We start from the raw sequence: 23,556 nt of genomic DNA on the forward strand, positions 1-23,556 counted from the left end.
GATCCTTCGTAATTGCTTCTTGTCTTTCCGTGTGGGTAGCACACTTGTTTTGTTTGTTCTTCTCAGGGGGATGGTGGTGTCTCTTGTCTTCGTGTAGGTAGCTCATATGTTCTCTTTCTCTCTCTTTTCCATTCTGTGTGTGATGTTCACTCTTCCTCTGTCAGCGTGTGATGCTTGTTCTTTTATCGTCAGATCACTGTGGGTCTGTGTTTCTCTCTCTGTTTCTGTGTTGGTTCTCTTTCTTTTCTCGTCTTTTGTGGGTTGTGTCTTCTCGTCTCTGTGTGTTTGTGTGTGTCTTCTTCGTCGCTTGTTCTGTGTCTCTCTCTCTTTCCTTTCTCTTTCTCCGTCTGTGTTCTTCTCTTCTCTCGCTCTCTCTCTCTCTCTCTGTGTCTCTTCGTTCTATTTTTTGTCTCTCTTTCTCTGTCTCTTTTCTCTGGTGGAGGGTGGTTGTGTGTGTGTGTGTGTCTCTGTTTGTCTTTCTCTCCTTCTTCTGTTTTCTGTGTCGGTCTTGTCTTCTCTCTCTGTCTTGTGTTCTCCTTCCTTTCTTCTTCTCCTTCTTTGCGCCGCCCCTTTTTCTTTTTTCCTTCTCTTCCTCCTGTTCCCCCTTTCCCTCTCTCTTTCTCCCTCTTTCTCCTTCCTTCCTCCTTATTCCCCTTCCCTCCTATCTCCTTTTTTTGGGCTGTTTCTCTTTCCTCCCTTTCTGGGTCCCTCTCCCTCTTCTCCCCTCTTTCTGCCTTCTCTCTTTCTCTCCTCCTCCCCTCCTCCTCCTTCCCTTTTTCTCCCTCCCCTCTCCTTTTTCCTTCTCTCTCCCTCCCCCTCTCGCCCCTTTCTTCTCTTCTCCTTTCTCCTTCTCCCTTCCTTTTGTGTGTTGTGTTGTTATGTAGTGTGTGTGTCTCCGTCTTTCTTTCTCTCCTCTTTCCTTTTTTCCCTGATATTGTGTTGTATGCCTCTACATATGCACGTATATCCTTCCTTCCTTCTTGCTGGAATCTCAATATCATTTGCTCACATCACTGTGTACCCCTCGCGCTACCTGCTTTCTGATACTGGGACTCACCACATTTTCCCTCCCTCCGTTTTCCCTCCTTCGTTTATATCTCATAGTGATAATTAAGTGATTCGATCCTCTCTGGGTTGTGGGGGATACGTCTATCCTCTGATGGAGAATGTCATTTTCTAATGATTTGCTTTCTAATTATCTTTCCAGGTTGGTACTTCATCTTGATTTGGCCCCATGCCTAGTCGCACGCACAATGATGTCACCGTGACTTGGACGAGGCGGGGCTTGGATTTTGGTGCACAGACGGGGAGTTAGGCCCGTCATCAGCAACTGCAGCAGGGGAGACATGATTGGCAATGAGGTGTAGGTCAGGGGGGTGTAAACCTCATAAATCACAAGAGTCGAGGTGGGTAAACTGACACGCAAATCCGAGGTGTTAACCCGCAACGATGGGGAAGAAACATACTGCCGACCTTTATAATATGGACAAAAGTTTTGCTTTAAATTGATATGGAACAGCATCGCTTATTCATACAATATATAATTTAATAGTGGAGACATGCAAATCGAATTTCACTGAAACAACTCCCACTTCAAATGGCATTCAGTTAGATTATTTAAATAAAATAAAATTTAATAAAAATCGTATGCTGCTTTTCTATTGCTGCTTCTGATTTAAATCCAAAATAAAGCTTTTTCACTGTCTATTAATTTCTCTACAAATAACCATGATAATAATCTCACAATCACATGCCTTGCACGCCTCAAGTACGCGCAGTTAAGCAGAAAAGGTGCACATTGAAGGTAAACGTTATTATTGCCGTAGACATCTATCTGATGTGCCACAAAGAGGCCAGAATAAGGCTGGCAGATTCTCATCTCTTGGATGCTAGTGTTCATAGTGTATCGTGCTAATGTTGTACTAGCAGAGGGGCTTACTAAAAATGATGATTGGGGCCACGTTGAACTTATTAGAGAAACAATTGATCTCGAAGCGGAGGTTTTTTGTTTTTTTAACATAGGCTGTTCATAATCACGCGATTTGCTGCACACATGAGAGGCTGTTTGTGAAGCAGGTGTAAAGTCTGGCCTAGGTGATTTGTGGACGCTTTTAATTTTCGGCTGGAATTTTTTGGGAAATAATGGGTAGCGGATAGCGCGCCTGACGTTGTAGGCGTCTATGTTGTATGATATGTACGAGAGAGGGCGTTTGGGTCCTGTCTGATTGCGCAGGCGAAAACACAGCAGAGATTTTAATGGGGAATTCGTAGTTATTGGGGTGAACTGCGCTGTACTATACTATCTATAACGGAAGGTGCGCTAGCTTAGTAGTATTTTTGGGGTATTTGTCTGCCGGCGCCAAATGATAATTACTCTGATTGGTTGTGTATTCCTGCGGTTTTGGCCAAATCCATCGGAATCAGCGTTCCGTAGGAGTCTCGCGCCCATCCTTCCTTCCTTCTCCTTTTTGTCTGTCTGTAGATCTACATCATGGGGTGTACACTTCTGGCCTGCGGCCAAATTTGGCCCGCGGGTAATATATTTGGCCCGCGAGACAATACCAAATTACTACTAGAGCTGGCTGCCGGTATTTACAGCGCATACTCCTAATCTACAGAAATCCATAAATGCTCTGCTGTTGTTTTTGCGCGGCCAATCAGGACAGACCAGAAACGCCCTCTCCTCTGTGACAGTAGTCATAGCAACATAGACGCTACAATGTCAGCGCGCTATCCCTTCCCAAAAATGGCGAAAAGAAAGGCAGAAAACAGGAGCTTTCTGGACAAGTGGGAGGCAGAATATCTGTTTATCTGTAAAGAACCTGTTTGTCTTGTTGTGGATCAACGTGGCTGTAAGTAAGGAGTACAACATTAGACGACACTATGAACGAACTAGCATCCAAGAAGAGATGCCAGGTATCTGGCTTGGGCCAATCAGATTTAGATCAGTGTGCAATAATTAACGTTTTCTTTGTGCACTTTTTTTTTGCTATAAGGCTGGGCTTGAATGGTTGATTGATTTATTATTATTTTATTTGTAATTTATTAGCCAGTGGAAAAAGTTTATTTTGGTATTTAAATAGAAGGCTGCAAATAGAAAGAGGCCTACGATTTTATTTATTTTTTTTATTTATTTAATAAATGAATGCATTGATGTGTTTTTTTCATTTGAAATTCGATTTTGCATGTCTCCACTATTAAATTATATATTGTATGGTAATAAGCGATGCTTGTTTCATATTCAATGTTAAAGCAAACTTGTTTGGGTCATATTAAAAGGTTCATTTTTTCAATGTTGGCCGGACTTTGTTCAGGTTTTACATTTTGGCCCACTGGGTATTTGAGTTTTGACACCTGATGAGAGAGAGAGAGAGAGAGAGAGAGAGAGAGACACATAGACACAGAGAGAGAGACAGAGAGAGAGAGACACAGAGAGAGAGACAGAGAGAGAGAGAGAGACACAGAGAGAGAGAGAGAGTGAGACACAGAGACAGAGGTTGACAACAATCTCTAGCGGTTGATTAATGCTTGCCCTATTATTACTAATTTGTCAAGGTCTGTTTACCATCTAACAAATAGAACATTTAACATCAATAGTTTCAATTCAATTTGAGAGAAAATATTGGTGTTTGCAACTCTGAATTTAGCTTGAGGGTCCGTTCCACTAAGTAGAAGTCTCTGATTATGACCCAAAACACTACAGTATGATAATATGCTAGTGGTCCTACCTTGGGGGGCAGTGGGGGTGGGACTTTGGGCCTCATGATGGTACTGTGTTTGCTTGAGGGAGAGATTGAGGTGGGTTAGGTTTGTTAGATAGTGGCAAGGTTCTACACAGACAGTTATAAAACATGTTTTTCAAAAAAAGTGTTAACACAGTGTCACATCGCAGAGTGACGGGCGAATAAACCCAGGAGTGTCTAATATCACACAATGCAGTGTTAGACAACAGACAAGTGTTGGACAAGACAACAAATAGGTGTCTGTCAACCCCCACCAGTCAAATGACACCATCAGTCAACTGACACCATATGTTAGCATTTCCTTGAACAGGATATCCCAAAGGCCCAATGTAATGTGTATGTACAGTCTGATCCAATCAGTAACCACCATCAACCCCTCAATCATGACGGACATAGACATGGCACCAATCAAATGGAGTAACAAGTTTAAGTCGCCAGGAGAGAACACAAACCTCAGAGTGGCACTAGAGTTAAACAGGTGGGAAGGGTTAAACCAAGAGGGTTGGGAGGACACCGAGACAACTATGGCGACAGAGGGGTGAGGATACAAGCAGAGAGAACCACACATCAGGAGCAGATGGCAAACAGGCAGTAAAGAACACGCACACACACCGAGATCAGCAAGCATGTAAGCAGGTGGCACAGAATGATGAACACACACCAGGAAACAGATAAGGAATGGCAGGGGGCGACGCACAGTTGGTGAGCACTGAACCCAAACATGACAACGGTTCATCGTCTCACAGACGTAAGCAAATGGGAGCCCAGTTAGCCAGACTGCTTAGGGGAAGCAACCTGAAATGCATCAGAACCTTTTCCATAGTTCTGCTCTAATGTAGCTAATGAGAGAGTCCAAAGCTCAAAGTGAACTGTGGGAGGGAAGCAGGGCTACCGGAGGCGCAGAGAAAGACGGAGACAGGGTATTTGGTAAGGGAGAGACAAGCAGGGGCGTGATGGTGGGGCAGAGAAAGACGGAGACAGGGTATTTGGTAAGGGAGAGACACGCAGGGGCGTGATGGTGGGGGCAGAGAGAAAGACGGAGGACAGGGTAATTGGTAAGGGGAGGGAGAAGCAGGGGCGTGATGTGGGCAGAGAAAGGACGACGGAGACAGGGTATTTGGTTATAGGAGAGACAAGCAGGGGCGTGATGGTGGGGCAGAGAAAGACGGAGACAGGGTATTTGGTAAGGGAGGGACAAGCAGGGGCGTGATGGTGGGGCATGCGGCATGAAGATGCGTGAATGAAACTGGAGAGGTAGCCTTCACTCTTCCCCCTCAGAGAGGGCGGCTAGACTAGAACACGAGAAGGACTTACTGTTGAGTTTCATCACCATCATCACCACCATCATCATCGGGCTCTAAATGTGTCATGTGACCCCTGAGGAGATGGAGATAGATTGGGAAGGGGGGGGCTCAGTGGGACTCACAGCAACAGGGAAAGTCAGAGCTGCTCTCCTCTTTCACCCACTGGGAGGAGGAGACACTGGGGGAAATTAACTCCACTACATTACTAGCAGAACTAACTACATAAAGGTAGAGTTTAAAGAACTACATGGCTATAGAACTGAACCAGACATAAATAGTGCTAACTAAACCGAAATGCTGTATTATGCTAATTTTACTCATCTTACTTATAGGGCTTGGGGATTTCACTACACACTAACAGGAGAAGGCGTAGACTAAGTCATTAAGTCAGTGTATAAGCCATGCTTTGTCAAAGTGCACTGTGTTTGGTGATCACACAGCGCAGCCTGTCCAGTTTGTAAGCACTGAACAGCAATGGACAAAACAAAGCAGAGTCAAACCATAACGGCAGCAGTCGGAGCAGATTAGCTTTGCGTGACACTGATTGGCTGGATTAGTCCTGCGTTAACAGTGATTGGCTGATGGGGGGGGCGGGGGTGGTTAGGGCGCGTCCGCGAATCAAGTACAAGAACGGTTGGAGGTGGAGCCCCGAGGGGCGTGGCCTAACTCACCTCTGCTTAAGCTCCTCCTCCACTGATTTGAGAAGACTCCTGTCGGAAAACGAGTGGAATGAACAAGGGAGAAGTGAAGAAGAGAGGAGAAAGAAAATAACTCCGTGACAGAATCGCACATGACATGAGTAAAGGCTCTCCCTCTCAGGGGGGGGGGGGGTTGACCTAAATTAACATGGCATTCTTTAAGGCTACAGGGCAAAAACACATGGAAACCACAGACGACACATTCAGCGTGTTGGCGTGTGTGAGAGTACGCGAGTTTCATCACAGCTGAGCGGACATCACAACCCATCCAACATTGACCTTAGCTACTGAGAGCTGTACACTCACCGGGGATGTGTAAAGCTGTCAGGTCAGCTGTGTGTAGGCAACAGTGTTTGGTACGCAGGTGGGCGTGAATGACAGTGAAGTGGAGAATATAAAACCCTATGAGGCTGTGTAGTGAGAGAAGGGCGAAGGAATGTGGACATCAACTGTTCAGGGATCAAATAACAGCAAATCTGATAGGTGTATTGAGTTGAGTGGCTTCTCAATATCCTCTCGCCTGATTTATTCCATACACTTATGAAAACACACCATCTATCATTCCATCCCATCCGGTTTACGGAGCACATCCTTCTAAATACACATGGTTTAAGCAGCAGCGAGTCTTGTCTCTTGCCATTTCACACACACAGTGCTTACAGCGCGCTTCTTCTGAGCCGAGCTGCGTTCCAGGAAAGGTGTCATGAATAAAAGATCAGACGCCTTTCTCTTGACAGGAAGCCACCTCTCAGTACCACACCATCTGCTAGGGCTAATCTCTTTGTACAGATAAGACAAGAGGAGAGGGGGAGGCCAAAGCAGGGAGATCGGGGGAGGTGAGGAGATTTGATCGGCTATCAAAGCCAAATGACATTTACTCCTGAGGTGTTGCACCCTCGACAACTACTGTGATTATTATTATTATTGACCATGCTGGTCATTTATGAACATTTGAACATCTTGGCCATGTTGTTATAATCTCCACCCGGCACAGCCAGAAGAGGACTGGCCACCTCTCATTGCCTGGTTCCTCTCTAGGTTTCTTCCTAGGTTTTGGCCTTTCTAGGGAGTTTTTCCTAGCCACCGTGCTTCTACACCTGCATTGCTTGCTGTTTGGGGTTTTAGGCTGGGTTTCTGTACAGCACTTTGAGATATCAGCTGATGTACGAAGGGCTATATAAATACATTTGATTTGATAGAAGGAGAGGAGAGCTGGAGAGGCAAGGGGAAGAGATGAAGAGAGGATGGAGATAGGGAATAGGGAAGGGGGAGGAAAGGCGGAGAGAGGGAGGAACAGACGTGGAAACCCAGAATGAGTGACTTACTTGTTTCGTCCCATTAGGCTTGGAGATTCCTGTCCATACTCCAGTTGAAGGTCCTAGAGAGATACACATATCAAAATGACATCATTGTTTCTGAAACACAATGACACACACACAATGTGGAACGTTACCATGTCTGAGGTTACCTACTGTACGGCATCAACTATTTTAGAGCGGAGACACACACACACCTAAAAACACTTAGAGAAAAGGCAGAGACTGGTGTAACCTCAGTGACTCCCAGGCCACATTGATGACACTCATGAGCAGGCCATTCAGGACATTACAGGACCTTGACTAGATGAGAGTAACACCCTTTGGGCTGGCAGACAGAGCGCCCACAGAGAGCCGAGGACACTACAGGTCAGAGGTCACCACTGCTGTTGCTTAGAGAAACACCGCTTCGATTTACGATAGATGTTTCTAACGTGCAAGTGTGATAAACGTTAGGGATAGGACAGCATTATGCACTATGGATCTGCAACAAGTAGACCAACAACCGTTCGGTGGGTGCTTATATTTCTCCGATTGTACAAGTGTATGCATATGTGAACTGGAAATTGTATTTTTTTTTGCATATCCCAACTCTCCCGAGACACCCTCAGAGAACGGAGGCCAGGGTCTGCCGTTAGCAACGGCAACCCCGGAGCCAGTTACTGGCCCAACGCTCCAACCGCTAGGACACATGTCGTCCATGGCTAGATGAACCTGAATGACATGAATGGAAACCATCAACGCTATGTGAAGGTGTAGCAGTGCACGGGGCCATACAGAGGCATCTCAGCACAACTAGCTGCAAAGGTATAGGCGAAGGGCGGGTTTCACGGTATGTGTGCGTGAGCACTGCAGCAATGCGGCTGACTTTACTGAACACTGTTATTGGCTGACACTGCGGGTCCATCAGCTCAGTGGACATATTGATTTTCCAGCGAGGATATAGATACCTGTATTCCCCCTTCACAACCAAGTGACCGACCCTGACTCCTATAGGCGAACGCACCGCAAACTGACACGTCCATACTACATTGAGCCGGAGAGAGCTCAGCTAGCATATTCTTACTTATGCTGACAAACTGCCATATCCTGCTGCCTCGCGTCACATCAATACATTCCCCAGTATGGATATGTGACAAAGGAACAAGAGGTCTAAGTTTAACGGTGACTGTGGTCAGAGTCAGCGATAATATTTGGGCAGGAGGAGACAGCGGGGGACTGGTGATGGCAGCTTAGGGCTTGATCTGGTCCCGCTCTAACAGGCCACCGACTCAGGGGTCCAAGTCAGTCACACATGTTTTCCCCAAGGAGGTGGTTCATCCACCCATATGCTGTCCAGAGATACCACTCTCCCTAAATCCCTCCAGACATCCCTTTAATCCCTCCATTCCAATCCCTCTTGAAATTGTTTTCATCCATCCATTACACTCCCCCCCCTCTCTAGAGCCTTCGATGTGCTGGTGAGGTCTAACAGGTTGTGTGGCCGAAGGCTATACAGTAAAAACATCATAAGACAGGCATAACAACGAAAGACACTAGCCAATGAGGCGAAGACAGCTTCACAGACGCAAATGAACAAACAGTTACTGACATCCAATAAAGGTAGACACTGAAAAGAAACATGAACGAGACAGGAAAAGGGCCAACTGAAAGAGGACGGTTAAGCGTTACGAAGCAGAGAGACGACCCAGAAGGAGAAATGGAGAGATGAGGAAAATACCAGATTAGATCTCGCAGTGTAGTACAGCTCTTCTGCACAGTCCAAAAACGGGTCAGAGTCAGGCTGTTCAGCAGGCAGAATGAGAAAGTCCCGTTAATTCAAAAGTTAATGCCATCCAATCAGAGAAAGGGATTAAAGCACAGGAGAGGAGGATGGGTAAGAGAGGTAGGGAGTGAGGGATGAGAGTGGAGGGGAGAGAATAGGGGTGGCCATGCATGCCGTGTGTTAACCCTGCACTGAAACATCAGCAAGAGGTGCAGGTTAGTACCAGTGTGAGTCGCATTCAGACAAATTTAGGAGACAACGTCAAGAAATATGCTACACAGGGAGATAGATCACGTGGATGACTTCAGATATGCAGTATTTGTGAGCGTGATTTAAAACTGTAGCAGAGTCTCAACTAAGGGGGCTTGTCCACAAGGTTGTCACCTACACACAGGGTTCAGCCACAGTAGTATCAGGGGGACACTGCAGGACCAGGTTACTCACCGGCTCATGATGGGGCTCTGTCTCCTTCCTCAGCGGAGGGTCAAACTTCACCTGGCCAACTGGGGGTGGGGGAAGAAAGAGCGACCGAGAGAGATACAATTATAGAGTGGGGAGGGAGAGAGAGAGGTAGGGGAGAAGACAAAGAAAGAGGGAGGGAGGGAAAGAGAGAGGAACATCAGCCATGTACTCTAGAAAGAAACATTAACCTGTCGGAGTCGACTGGTGTTCTAGTAGGATTTCAAGTTTAACTGTGCAGCTGCAGGTTAGAGATAGATGAGTGAGAGTGCTGAGGTGCTTTAACAGGGGTATGTGTGTGTGTGTGTCTCTGTGGTCCTTCACAGCATGGTTTGAGGAGCCATTAATCTATGGAAGCTGAAAAACATAGATTATACTCATGCCAATGTTAATCCTGACAGACAGAGGTTAACTAAAGTACGATTACCATGAACTCGCAGAGAATTTAATGTGCCAGTCCCTCCACAAACCACAGATTAAGCACAGTGCCAGAAATAGCAGACTGGGATAAAACTGAATACACCATAGCCACAGACTGAACTGAATCCGGACGATTCACAAACTAAGCATGATTTGTAGTCCAGGCGTAGGCTCAATCTGGGTCCGGGAAACAGGCCCTTAGTCACACATATAGAAACTTACAGTTGATCTCAGACAGCGTCTTCCCTTCCCTGGTGCTCCTGCTGGTGGAGCGAATCCGATGGGGAACAGACACTGGAGACTGTCCGGAAGAAAACAAAACATACGACCTTAACAGACAAGATCATCATCATCATGCACAAAAAACAAACCTTTCCCCCATTATGCATTCCTCAGTCCAATACCTGTAGTCTTATTAAATCCTGTGCGAACTTTGCTACATGGTAAAAAAAAACATTCAACATCACTCTCATTGAGGTGAAAGAAGAGTGCTGATCATAATAGATCTTACTGTCTCTAAGATGTGTATATTTCATATGTTCTCAATCTACAGGTGTCTCAAACCCAGTCTGGTTTTTAGGGTGAGAAGGGACTGAACACTACATTACCAAAATTATGTGGAAACCTGCTCATCGAACATCTCAATCCAAAATCATGGGCAATAACAGCCTCAACTTTTTTGGGAAGGCTGATGGAACATTGCTGCAGGGACTTGCTTCTATTCAGCCACAAGAGCATTAGTGAGGTCGGGAACTGATATTGGGCGATTAGGCCTGGCTCGCAGTCGTCGTTCCAATTCATCCCAAAGGTGTTCAAGTTCTTCCACACCGATCTCGACAAACCATTTCTGTATGGACCTCGCTTTGTGCACGGGGGCATTGTCATGCTGCAACAGGGAAGGGACTTCCCCAAACTATTGCCACAAAGTTGGAAGCATAGAATCATCTAAAATGTCATTGTATGCTGTAGCGTTAAGATTTCTCTTCACTGGAACTAAGGGGTCCAAACCATGAAAAACAGCCCCAGACCATTATTCCTCCTCCACCAAACTTTACAGTTTGCACTAGGCAACCCAGATCAGTCCGTTGGACTGCCAGATAGTGACGCGTGATTCATCACACCAGAGAACGCATTTCCACTGCTCCAGAGTACAATGGCGGCAAGCTTTACACCACTCCAGCAGATGCTTGGCATTGCGCATGGTGATCTTATGCTTGTGCGCGGCTGCTCGGCCATGGAAACCCATTTCATGATGCTCCCGACTAACAGTTATTGTGCTGATGTTTCTTCTAGAGGCAGTTTGGAACTCGGTAGTGAGTGTTGCAACCGAGGAACTCAGTAGTGAGTGTTGCAACCGAGGAACTCAGCGGTCCCATTCTGCGAGCTTGTGTTGGCTACCGCATCGTAGCTGAGCCGTTGTTGCTCCTAAGGGATTCCACTTCACAAGAGCATTGACCGGGGCAGCTCTAGCAGGGCAGAAATTTGACAAACTGACTTGTTGGAAAGGTGGCATCCTATGCCACGTTGGAAGTCACTGAGCTCTTCAGTAAGGCCATTCTACTTCCAATGTTGGTCTATGGAGATTGCATTGATGTGTACTCAATTTTATACACGTGTCAGCAACAGGTGAGGCTGAAATAACCGAATCCACTAATTTGAAGGGGTGTCCACATACTTTTGTATATATAGTGACCCAGTCACAACAACCTCCACGGCAGCAACAGAACACAGGATAGACAGACCGCACTGAAAGCAGGCAAATAAACCATGGCAACGCAAGGCAGCAATAGATGTCTTAGCAACAACACATGCAGATTAAGGAGAGCTCAAATTCACATCAGTGGACATTCCTTTTACCAGTCTTCTAAGACCAAACACATACTAATTTACAAAAGAGGTACTTAACAAAAGACGTGTCAAAAGATGTGTCAATGTAAATAGTCTGGGTAGCCATTTGATTCATTGTTCAGGAGTCTTATGGCTTAGGGGTAGAAGCTATTAAGGAGCCTTTTAGACCTAAATTTGGCTCTCCGGTACCGCTTGCCATGCGGTAGCAGAGAGAACAGTCTATGACTTGGGTGGCTGGAGTATTTGACCATTTTTAGGGCCTTCCTCTGACACCGCCTATTACATAGGTCTTGAATGGCAGGAAGCTTGGCCCCAGTGACGTACTCGGCCATACACACTACCCTCTGTAGCGCTTTACGGTCGGCTGCCGAGCAGGCTGTGACGCAACCCGTCATTATGCTCTTGATGGTGCCGATGTAGAACTTTTTGAGGATCTGGGGACCCATGCCAAATCTTTTCAGTCTCCTGAGGTGGAAAGATGTTGTCGTGCCCTCCTCACGACTGTCTTGGTGTGTTTGGACCATGATAGTTTGTTGGTGATGTGGACACCAAGGAGCTCTCGACCCTCTCCACTTCAGCCCCGTTGATGTGAATGGGGGTGTGTTCGGCCCTCCTTTTCCTGTAGTCCATGATCAGCTCCTTTGTCTTGCTCACGTTGAGGGAGAAGTTGTTGTCCTGGCACCACACTACCAGGTCTCTGACCTCTTCCCTATAGGCGGTCTTATCCTTGTCGGTGATCAGGCCTACCACTGTTGTTCTGTCAGCAAACTTAATGATTGTGTTGCAGTCGCGCTTGGCCACGCAGTCGTGGGTGAACAGGGAGCACAGGAGGGGACTAAGCACGCACCCCTGAGGGACCCCTTGTTGAGGATCAGCGTGGCAGATGTCGTTTCCTACCCTTACCACCTGGGGGCGGCCCGTCAGGAAATCCAGGATCCAGTTGCAGAGGAAGGTGTTTAGTCCCAGGGTCCTTAGCTTCGTGATGAGCGTTGTGAGCACTATGCTGTTGATCGCTGAGCTGTAGTCAATGAACAGCACTCACATTGGTGTTCCTCTTGTCCAGGTGGGAAACGGCACCTCAGTTTGACCTCACCTCAACATATCAATCAAGTTCTAGTTTCTATATGTTTATGCAGTAAAAACACACCCTTGGCCTAGCTAGACAAATCACAAGCTTGTTAACATCAGCTTTAACAAACAAACATGCATATAAAACAGAAGGTATGTACAATATGTAACAAACACATGTATATACACAAGGTGTGTGAGAGCGAGACATTTTTCCCAAAGTGTTACACATAGTATGCCATCTGAACTTATTCTCACAGTTTACCTGTGCCCCTATTCATGCCTAAAACGCACCCAAAACACTCTTCAAAATCCCACATGCAGATACATTTAACAAATGAAGTAACAGCAACTCCATAAGCAAGGTTCAATGACAAGACCCAGTCCAGTCTATCTGAGCACACACAGACCGGTGTTAGTTCTCTGTTTCTACAGGTACTGATCACAGTGGTACTGGTGCAGTTGTAATGCAGGCCACATTGGTACCTTCTTGCGCATGGCAAAGCGAGGTGCTCGCCGAGCACCTGGGGTGATGGGAAGGAAGTGGCCCATATATTTAAACTGAGGAAGAGGATGAAGAAGAGCAGAGAGAGGGGTAATGGAAAAGGGAGGAACGAGAGAGGAAAGATGTAGAACTCTGACAGTTAAGAAATCAGCATGATTGTACGAACTAAATGCGTAGAGACCAATGAGGACAGGTGTCAGTATCCTGCTATTAGATTTGAGAAACCTGAAGAGATGGAGAGGTTGGAGATGTGGGTTAGGGTGGTGGAGGGTGATTCTACCTCTGGTTCTGGGTCGTCATCGTCAAAGTCGTTGTATGTGGTGTGGTCTGGGTTGTTGGATTTGTCCAGCAGTTCGATGGCCAGGGTTCGACTGAGAGGCTGTGACACAAACGGGTGCTGTGGACACAGGAAGGGGACGCGTGGTCACAGCCCACAGACACTCATATCATGACAAACACTCATATCTAGTGTTTCCCTCTAGACTGGGATTACCTGTAATAGTTTCTCTGCTGTTGGCCTCTTCTTGGTATTTTTTGTCAGGGACAATTTGACAAAATGATGGAAATTATTTCCCCTTTCATAGGAGGAGATAGAAAAGATAGAGGTCAGTGCGTTTATGTTTATAATATGAAGAGAAAATTGTTAAACTGAGAATGAAACCTTTCCCTCACTATTCACAGAAGAGAGGTGAACACTTACCATTTCACTTTGTCTTTCAATTTGGGTGGCTGGAAATTACTCTTTGTCATCAAGAAAAGGGCCCTAGGAAGAAAGGAAACGGACTTGGTTTCTAGAACAAAGTACATTAGTCGTAACAATGTGATATCTAAGTAAATGGAGGAATCTACCACAATCTACCACTGGGTGGTTTGAGCCCTGGGTATAACAAAACATTATCTTCATTTTTAAGGACATTGGTAAACAGTTCATAATAGCAATAAGGCACCTCGGGGGTTTGTGGTATATGGCCAATATACCACAGCTGTATCCAGCCCTTAGAACAGACCTTAGCCGTGGTATATTGGCCATATACCTCACCACCTCGTGCATTATTGCTTAAATAAATATCCAGCATCACAGTCATAAGGCTTAATTCGCACATCCCCCTACACACAGACTCACCTCATAGGGTGCAGGTCGAACATGGGAGGCTGCAGCTCGGCAAGCTCGATAGCTGTGATGCCCACGGCCCAGATATCACACAACTGGTTGTAGCCCCCCTTCCTCTCCACGGCTGCCACCTCTGGAGCCATCCTGATAGGATGAGAGGAGGGAGGGAGCGAGGCGAAAGAGAAAAAGAGAGAGACAAACAGAAAAAAACAGTATTTATCAGGCATAGACCAACAATCACTCAAGGCAATCAAATACAATCATAACACTGTCCAGAGCAATATAAATGGTCTGTCACAATAAGTCAATTAACCATAACATAATGTCAGTCTATCCAGAGTATGACACTGAGGGGAGGGGCCAGGGGAGACACTCACCAGTATGGTGTTCCAATGAAGGACTTCCTCTTAGCCAGCGTGGCAGTGATCTGTGCTGATACACCAAAGTCAGCTGAGGGAGAGGGAGGAAAATCAGCAAAAAGATCAGATGTATTGTGAGATCTCATTCTAATAGGTACTCAAGGTGAGGCTTTGGGAAGTGACATGTCTGGTTGAGAGGAAAGTAGTGGTTGTCCGTGGCCTTACCTAGTTTCACATAGCCGTTGTCTGTCAATAGAATATTTGCTCCCTATGAGGAAAAGTAATAGGGTCAGGCAAAAAATACCATCAACATTTTAGAGATATTTTTTGCAAAGATGAGTAAGGAGTGAAAGGCAATCGTCTCTACTCGAAAGCATGCTTATTACCATCACTGACATGGCTTTACCTTAATGTCTCTGTGCATTTTGCCTTTGTTGTGGAGATAGTACAAACCCTGTAAGTAAAAAAACAGCAAAACACATTCTCATTCAATCTGACCCATAGATGCCCATGGCACTGGCAGCAGGGATAAAAACATACCTGAAGGGTTTCCCGTGACATATACGCAATCTGAGACTCAGACAGAGGCCCAGTCACTGGACAGGAGGGAGGAAGAGATGAGGAAAGAGTTTAAAAGAGCTATCCAATGTGTATCAAGCAATTCATACACAATTTCGAGTTCAACATCAGTTGATTCAGTTAGAGTGCTATTTACTGTGCTGGCTGGCTGGCTTAAGTGTGTGAGTGAAAAATGTGGATATTGATTGCAACAAGCTTTCATTTATTGTGCTTCATGGTCTGTTTTTAGGTGAAAACAAAGCTATTCTGTTAGGGTGACTGTGAGCATGGGTGAATGCATAGGTTGCCACAGTGTGAGCGAGTTTGTGAGTGTGGGAATGTGTCCCCTACCATGATAAATATCCTGCAGAGATCCTCCTCCGCAGTACTCCATGCTGATCCATAATTTATCTCTCCTGGAGAAGGGAAGTGATACACTCACTGTCAATATCCCTCTCAACAGACCACAAGTCAGCAAGACTGGGAACGCAAGACTCAAAGCTAGAGCTGGGCGATACATCTAATTCATTTGAATTGAATGTTTTTGCACGATATTCCAAATGCCTGCATCGCAAAAATCAATAGTTTTTTTTGTATTCCCGCTTGTTCTCATGTTGTCTTTTTGGTCTCGTTCGCTCCTTCTGTGCACCTATCCATTTGCACCAGAGATCTGTATATAATGACGAGATGCTCATGTCTCCGCCCTAACAACGGGAGTGGTCGTCCAAAAGGCAGGCAACAAGCTTAGGTTCAAAATAAGCACATGAAATAGCTGTATTATTTGAGTCCAACTTCAGAGAGATGTATCGTCTATCCATACCTGATCTGTCAGTATGCCAGTCTTACCTGAGATAGCTACCGAAGTAGGCCACAATGTTGGAGTGTTTGCAGTCCTTCATCATGATGATCTCCTGCTGCACCACCTCAAAGTCCTCACCTGTCAATCAAATAGTCAGCCAGCCGATCAGTTACATGTTCATTATTACATGATCAAGCCATAAAGCATTAGCCTGGTGGCTAGATCCGTTTGTGCTTTAGCCAACTCCTCTGACATGTTGTCGTCATGCCGTACAACAGAGATGGTAGTTTAAGCAGAAACAGACATGGCTACCAGGCCAATACAGCAATCTCAGGATACAGACACCAACACATTACATCATTTCAAATTCATGCAGATGGTAAACATGATAGAACTTGTTTTGAGGCTGTAGTGTCTACAGTAAATATATTGATGCAGGAAGTGAAGGCACTGCAGCACTAACTGCATCAGATCCAGCTATTTTAGGATGCCTTGAAAACGCTGGGACATGACTAAGAGCCCGGACTTATACGAAATGACAGCACATCTCAGCATGGATAAAATAGCTAAAAGACCATTTCAGCGGAGTACCAGCTTAGAAATAATCTTATTTAAATGTCAAAACGTCTATTTCGGTTGCTCCATATACATTTGAGTAATTTAGCAGACACTATTACCCGCACAGGACCATCTATATGCTGTATACAGTTTTAAAGTGAGACACACACATCCACATACAGTACACTCACATCCATCCACACTCAGAACCATCTTTGACAACAGTCAGAATGGATGTGGGTGAATATTGTTGAGTTGGCATCTCCACACACGGGCCTACATAGCCCCCTTAATGTCAGCACATCCTTTGACCCCGAGTTGAAGCGCTACTGTCTGATGGATACCCTGGTCTCTGTCTGTGTGTCACTGTCAAGCCCTTCAGATCTGTGAATGTCTAAGCGAATTAGTGCCCTTCCTGACCCATATCTCCAAGGCAAAGCTCTGTTACTATGGTAACGAGTCTGACCCAAGGGCCCCAGCAGCTATACAGACAGGAATTGTTGAAGCACATAGTGGACAAAAAGGCATACATGCTAGGACACATCTACAATCATTCACATAAGCCTTATAAACTAGTTATGTATGGAGAGGTTTAACCCTTTCCAGTCACTAAAACCTGCTATAAATTCATGTGGGACCGTTGGCAAATTATTAAATCATGCCAAACCCGGAATAACCACCTATATCCTTCTAGCGCCCTGAGCTGTCAAGCAGCCACACAGCTTGCTAAGTGCTAACACTGTCACATGATAGGTGGGGCTCCAGTAGCTCCAGAAAGTATTCATATCCCTGGACTTATCCCCATTTAGCTGTTACAGCCTGAATTCAACATGGATTAAAAATGTTTCATCACCCATCTACACACAATACCCCATAATGACAAAGTGGAAACATGTTTTTTTTGCGCAAATGTATTGAAAATGAAAAACAGAACTCTGTCATTTACATAAATATTGATACCCCTGAGTCAATACATCACCTTTGGCAGCGATTACAGCTGTGAGTCTTTCTAGGTAAAGTTTAAGCTCTGCAACACCTGGATTATACAATATTTGCAAGCTGTCAAGTTTGTTGGTGATCAATGCTAGACAGCCATTTTCAAGCCTTGCCATAGATTGAGTGTATATTTGGCCTTGGGTTTTAGGTTATTATCCCACTGAAAAGGTGAATTTGTCACCAATGTCTGTTGGAAAGCAAATAAACAGGTTTTCCCTTTAGGATTTTTCCTGTGCTTAGCTTTATTGCGTTTCTTTTGATCCTAATAAACTCCCTAGTCCTTGCCGATGACAAGCATACCCATAACACGATGCAGCCAGCACCATATGAAGAGTGGTACGTTGGAATTGCCCCAAACATAACGTGTTGCGTTCAAGACAAAGTACATTTCTTTGACCAATTTTTTACGATTTTACTTTAGTGCCTTATTGGAAACAGGATGAATTTTTGAAATATTTTTTTTTCTGTACAGGCTTCCTTCTTTTCACTCTTCTTTAGGTTAATATTATGGAGTAACTACAATGTCGATCCATCCTCAGTTTTCTCCTATCACAGCCATTAAACTAACTGTTTTAAAGTCACTATTGGCCTCATGGTAAAAATCGATGAGTGGTTTCCTTCCTCTCCGGCAACGGAGTTAGGAGGGACGCATGCATCTTTGTGGTGACTGTGTGTATTGATACACCATCCAGAAGTGTACTTAATAACTTCACCATGCTCAAAGTGATATTCAATGTCTGCGTCTTTCATTTTTACCCATCTACCAATAGGTGCCCTTCGTTGTGAGGCATTGGAAAACCTCCCTGGGTCTTTGTGGTTGAATCTGTGTTTGAAATTCACTGCTCGACTGATGGACCTTAAAGATAATTGAATGTATAGGGGACAGAGATGAGGTAGTCATAAAATAAATTATGTTAAACACTATTATTGCACACAGAGTGAGTCCATGGAACTTGTGACTTGTTACGCAAATGTTTACTCCTGAACTTATTTAGGCTTGGTATAACAAAGAGTTTGAATACTTATTGACTGAAGACATTTCAGTTTAATGGGGTATTGCGTGCAGGCCAGTGACACAAAATCTCAATTTAATCAATTTTTAATTTAGGCTGTAACACAACAAAAAGGTAGAAAAAGTCAAGGTGGGTGAATAATTTCTGAAGGCACTGTATATGTCCTCCAGCTATACCACAGTGTTTACACCCCGATGCTGCAGCATGACAACTTGGCTCTGTGTCAGAGATGGCTGTGATGGGTCACCGCTCAAGCACTACAAAGGGCAAAAATAAAAAATAAAAATAAAATACAATTCATAGGTTACAGCACAGAGGTAAAAGGAGGGCGAAAAGTAGGGTGAATCCTGAATGAGATCCAATTGCCGTTTACAGGCTTTTGCCTAAATCATGCATTGACGTCAATAAGATCTTGACATGAACATTTGGAGTTGTGCACGCGGATCTCCGAGGACTCAACCCTAGGAGAAGTAAAATAAATCTGAAGATGAAGTGCAAACACAGTGCCGTGTTCTTAAGCGTCGATGTTTGTCTATTAATGCCTGCGGAAAATGACAGGTGCACCGCTGCAAAGGCTTATCAAATGAAGCTCAAGATTTTTAAAAAACGTGTGTCAAGGTAATGATACACAGCTTACCAGTGGGAGAGTTCATAATCACTGGGAGGAGCAGAGAAAGAGAGATTTCAATTGGATAGGAAGTATTTCACATGAAACATTTCAGGAGAATTGATAATCCTCACTGCAGGGTTCAGTCATTCTGTTCCTGCCTTTGAAATCCATACCCAGCGCATCAGATGCTCCGTCCTGCATAACTAACATTCCAGACAATCAATCACTTAAGACTGAGCCAAAACAGTACTAAACACTGTTCTGGCATGCATACACTACTTGAAATACTGTATAATTTGATCTGAGAAATTAAGCAAATTTATTGCACCCAAATTGGCCATTTTAAATTACAGGGTTCATATAATATTCAATAAATGTAGTACCTAAGATTAAAATTGGACCAAACATTCTTCTAACAATTATTAGACATTACGAATACAAAGAAATTCTAAAAAAAATAAACATCCATGGACCCCCCCCACACCAACAACACGTATATAGTATAAATTCTCCATGTCTGACAAGTAGTAACAAGCTTTGTTTCTTCATGCTATGTAATGTACAGTGCATTCGGAAAGTATTCAGACCTCTTGACCTTTTCCTCATTTTGTTACGTTACAGCCTTATTCTAAAATTGATTAGATTGTCCCCCCCCCCCCCTCAATCTACACACAACACCACATAATGACAAAGCAAAAACAGGTTTTTAGAAATGTTGCTAATTAAAAATATATATTAAAATGGAAATAACATTTACATAAGTATTCAGACCCTTTACTCAGTACTTTGTTGAAGCACCTTTGGCAGCGATAACAGCCTAGTCTTCTTTGGTATGACAAGCTTGGCACACCTATATTGTGGGAGTTTCTCCCATTCTTCTCTGCATATCCTCTCAAGCTCTGTCAGGTTGGATGAGGAGCATCGCTGCACAGCTATTTTCAGGTCTCTCCAGACATGTTCGATCGGGTTCAAGTCCGGGCTTTGGCTCGGCCACTCAAGGAAATTCAAAGACGTGTCCCGAAGCCACTCCTGCGTTGTCTTGGCTGTGTGCTTGGTGTCACCATTCAAGCGTTTTTCTGTATTTTTACATTGTAGAATAATAGCTCAGATATCAAAATGACAAACACATATGGAATCATGGTGTAAACTCAATCTAAATATATTTTAGATTCTTCAAAGTAGCCACCATTTGCCTTGATGACAGCTTGAACACTCTTGCCAATCTCTCAGCCAGCTTCACCTGGAATGCTTTTCCAACAGTCTTGAAGGAGTTCCACATATGCTGAGCACTTGCTGACTGCTTTTCCTTCACTCTGCGGTCCAACTCATCCCAAACCATCTCAATTGGTTTGAGGTCAGGTGATTGCGGAGGCTAGGTCATCTGATGCAGCACTCTACTTCTTGGTCAAATAACCCTTACACAGCCTGGAGGTGTGTTGGGTCATAGTCCTGTTGGGGAAAAAATGATAGTGGGACTATGCCCAAACCAGATGGGATGGCGTATCGCTGCAGAATGCTGTGGTAGCCATGCTGGTTAAGTGTGCCTTGAATTCTAAATAAATCACAGACAGTGTCACCAGCAAAGCACACTGTCACACCTCCTCCTCCATGCTTCACGGTGGGAACCACACATGCAGAGATCTTCCGTTCACCTCGTCCGCGTCTCACAAAGATCAGACCAAAAGGACAGACTTCCACCGGTCGAATGTCCATTGCTCGTGTTTCTTGGCCCAAGAAAGTCTCTTCTCTTATCGGTGTCCTTTAGTAGTGGTTTCTTTGCACTAATTCTCCCATGAAGGCCTGATTCACACAGTCTCCTCTGAACAGTTGATGTTGAGATGTGTCTGTTACTTGAACTCTGAAGCATTTATTTGGGCTGCAATTTCTGAGACTGGTAACTCTAATGAACTTATCCTCTGCAGCAGAGGTGACTCTGGGTCTTTCTTTTCTGTGGCAGACTTCATGAGAGTGTCATCATAGCGCTTGATGGTTTTTGCAAATGCAATTGAAGAAAATTCAATTCAGTGTTGACTGACCTTCATGTCTTAAAGTAATAATGTACTGTCGTTTCTCTTTGCTTATTTGAGCTGTTCTTGCCATAATATGGACTTGGTCTTTTACCAAATAGGGCTATCTTCTGTATACCACCCCTACCTTGTCACAACACAACTGAGTGGCTCAAACGCATTAAGAAGGAAAGAAATTCCACAAATGAACTTTTAACAATGCACACCTGTTAATTGAAATGCATTCCAGGTGACTACCTCATGAAGTTGGTTGAGATAATGCCAAGAGTGTGCAAAGCTGTCATCAAGGCAAAGGGTGGCTACTTAGTAGAATTTGTTTTGTTTAGCACTTTTTTGGTTGCTACATGATTCCATATGTGTTTTTTCATCTTCACTATTATTCTACAACATAGAAAATCGTAAAAATAAAGAAGTGCCCTGGAATGAGTAGGTGTGTCCGAACTTTTGACTGGTACTGTACATATTGTGGGTAAACCTGTATGCAAACAAAGTGACAAGTGTTCAATGACTCTATATACATAGGGCAGCAGTCTCTGCAGGGTAGAGTACTTGGTGGTAGCCAGCTAGTAACAGTGACTAAGGTTCAGGGCAGGGTACTGAGCGGAGGCCCGCTAGTGGTGATTGTTTAACAGTTGGATGGCCTGGAGATGCACGCGCTTCAGCACTCGGTGGTCCCGTTCTGTGTGCTTGTGTGGTCTACCACTTCGCGGCTGAGTCATTGTTGCTCCTAGATGTTTCCACTTCACAATAATAGCACACCGGGGAAGCTCTAGCAGGGCAGAAAGTGGTAGCCGCGAAGTGGTAGACCACACAAGCACACAGAACGGGACCACCGAGTGCTGAAGCGTGTAGAAAAACACCTGTCCTCGGTTGCAACACTCCCTACTGAGTTGCAAATTGCCTCTGGAAGCAACATCAGCACAAGAACTGTTCATCTGAGCTTAATGAAATGGGATTCCATGGCCGAGCAGCCGCAAACAAGCCTAAGTCCACCATGAGCGTCGGCTCGGGTGGTGTAAAGCTCGCCTCCATTGGACTCTGGAGCAGTAGAAAAACGTTCTCTGGAGTGATGAAACACACTTCACCATCTGGCAGTCCGACGGACGAATCTGGGTTTGGCAGATGCCAGGAGAACACTACCTGCCCCACTGCATAGTGTCAACTGTAAAGTTTGGTGGAGGAGGAATAATGGTCTGGGGCTGTTTTTCATGGTTTGGGCTAGGCCCCTTAGCTCCAGTGAATGGAAATCTTAACACTACAGCATACAAGGACTTTCTTATTTTTCAACAATATATATATATATTTTTTTATGTAACCTTTATTTAACTAGGCAAGTCAGTTAAGAACATTCTTATTTACAATGATTTCCTACCGGGGAACAGTGGGTTAAGTACCTTGTTCAGGGGCAGAACGACTGATTTTTACCTTGTCAGCTCAGGGATTTGATCCAGCAACCTTTCGGTTACTGCCCCAACGCTCTAACCACTAGGCTACCTGCTGCACCATTCTAGACGATTCTGTGCTAACAAACTGACAACAGTTTGGGGAAGGCCCTTTTCAGCATGACAATGCCCCCATGCACAAAGGTCCATAGAGAAATAGTTTGTCACGATCGGTGTGGAAGAACTTGACTGACCTGCACAGAGCCCTGACCACAACCCCTTCGACACCTTTGGGATGAATTGGAACGCCGACTGCGAGCCAGGCCTAATCAGCTAACATCAGTGCCCGACCTTACTAATGCTCGTAGCTAAATGGAAGCAAGTCCCTGCAGCAATGTCCCACCATCTAGTGAGCCTTCCCAGAAGAGAGGAGGCTGTTATAGCAGCAAAGGGGGGACCAACTCCATATTAAATGCCCAGGATTTTGGAATGAGATGTTCGACGAGCAGGTGTCCACATAATTTTGTTAGTGTCCCAGCTTCGATGCACCTGTACAGTCTACTCCATTTAGATGGCAGCGGGGTGAACAGCCCGTTGCTCGGGTGGATGAGGTCTTTGATGATCTTCTTGGCCATCCTGTGACACTGGGTGCTGTAGATGTCCTGGAGGGCAGGCAGTGTGATGAGTTGGGCTGACCACACCACTCTTTGGACACCCCTGCCTTTGCGGGTGGTGCACTTGCCATATCAGGAGGTGATACAGCCAAACAGAACGCTCATGTCGTTATTGGTAATCAGGCCTACCACTGTTGTGTCGTCAGAAAACTTGATTCAGTTGATGGGTGAACAGGGAGTACAGGAGAGGGCTGAGCACAGACCCTTTTGGGGCCGCCTGATATTACCAGGTTCTGACCACGGTGCTGGTTTCAGCAATGTTAAAGGGATAGTTCACCCAAATTACATATTGATTTCCTGACCCTGTAAGCAGTCTATGGAGAAGGTATGACAGCAACCCATG

At 45.0% G+C, this 23,556-nt stretch overlaps 1 protein-coding gene across 1 annotated transcript in view; it reads right to left on the reverse strand.

Moving 5' to 3' along the window:
* LOC111977670 (mitogen-activated protein kinase kinase kinase kinase 3) overlaps positions 1-23,556 on the reverse strand; it is a 70,025-nt gene that overhangs the window by 6,442 nt on the left and 40,027 nt on the right. Inside the window, exons 3-19 of the mRNA XM_070448701.1 lie at positions 16,001-16,091; positions 15,506-15,570; positions 15,137-15,192; positions 15,003-15,050; positions 14,822-14,864; positions 14,615-14,687; positions 14,250-14,381; positions 13,827-13,889; positions 13,620-13,701; positions 13,407-13,523; positions 9,928-10,006; positions 9,271-9,329; positions 8,782-8,844; positions 7,071-7,123; positions 5,719-5,757; positions 5,058-5,120; positions 3,606-3,780 (exon numbers count right to left, since the gene is read on the reverse strand). Of these exons, the coding sequence (XP_070304802.1) occupies positions 3,606-3,780; positions 5,058-5,120; positions 5,719-5,757; positions 7,071-7,123; positions 8,782-8,844; positions 9,271-9,329; positions 9,928-10,006; positions 13,407-13,523; positions 13,620-13,701; positions 13,827-13,889; positions 14,250-14,381; positions 14,615-14,687; positions 14,822-14,864; positions 15,003-15,050; positions 15,137-15,192; positions 15,506-15,570; positions 16,001-16,091 (1,301 nt within the window). The remainder of the gene's footprint in view (positions 1-3,605; positions 3,781-5,057; positions 5,121-5,718; positions 5,758-7,070; positions 7,124-8,781; positions 8,845-9,270; positions 9,330-9,927; positions 10,007-13,406; positions 13,524-13,619; positions 13,702-13,826; positions 13,890-14,249; positions 14,382-14,614; positions 14,688-14,821; positions 14,865-15,002; positions 15,051-15,136; positions 15,193-15,505; positions 15,571-16,000; positions 16,092-23,556) is intronic.

The sequence above is a fragment of the Salvelinus sp. IW2-2015 genome, linkage group LG18 (genome assembly GCF_002910315.2).
Source record: "Salvelinus sp. IW2-2015 linkage group LG18, ASM291031v2, whole genome shotgun sequence".
NCBI lineage: Eukaryota > Metazoa > Chordata > Actinopteri > Salmoniformes > Salmonidae > Salvelinus > Salvelinus sp. IW2-2015.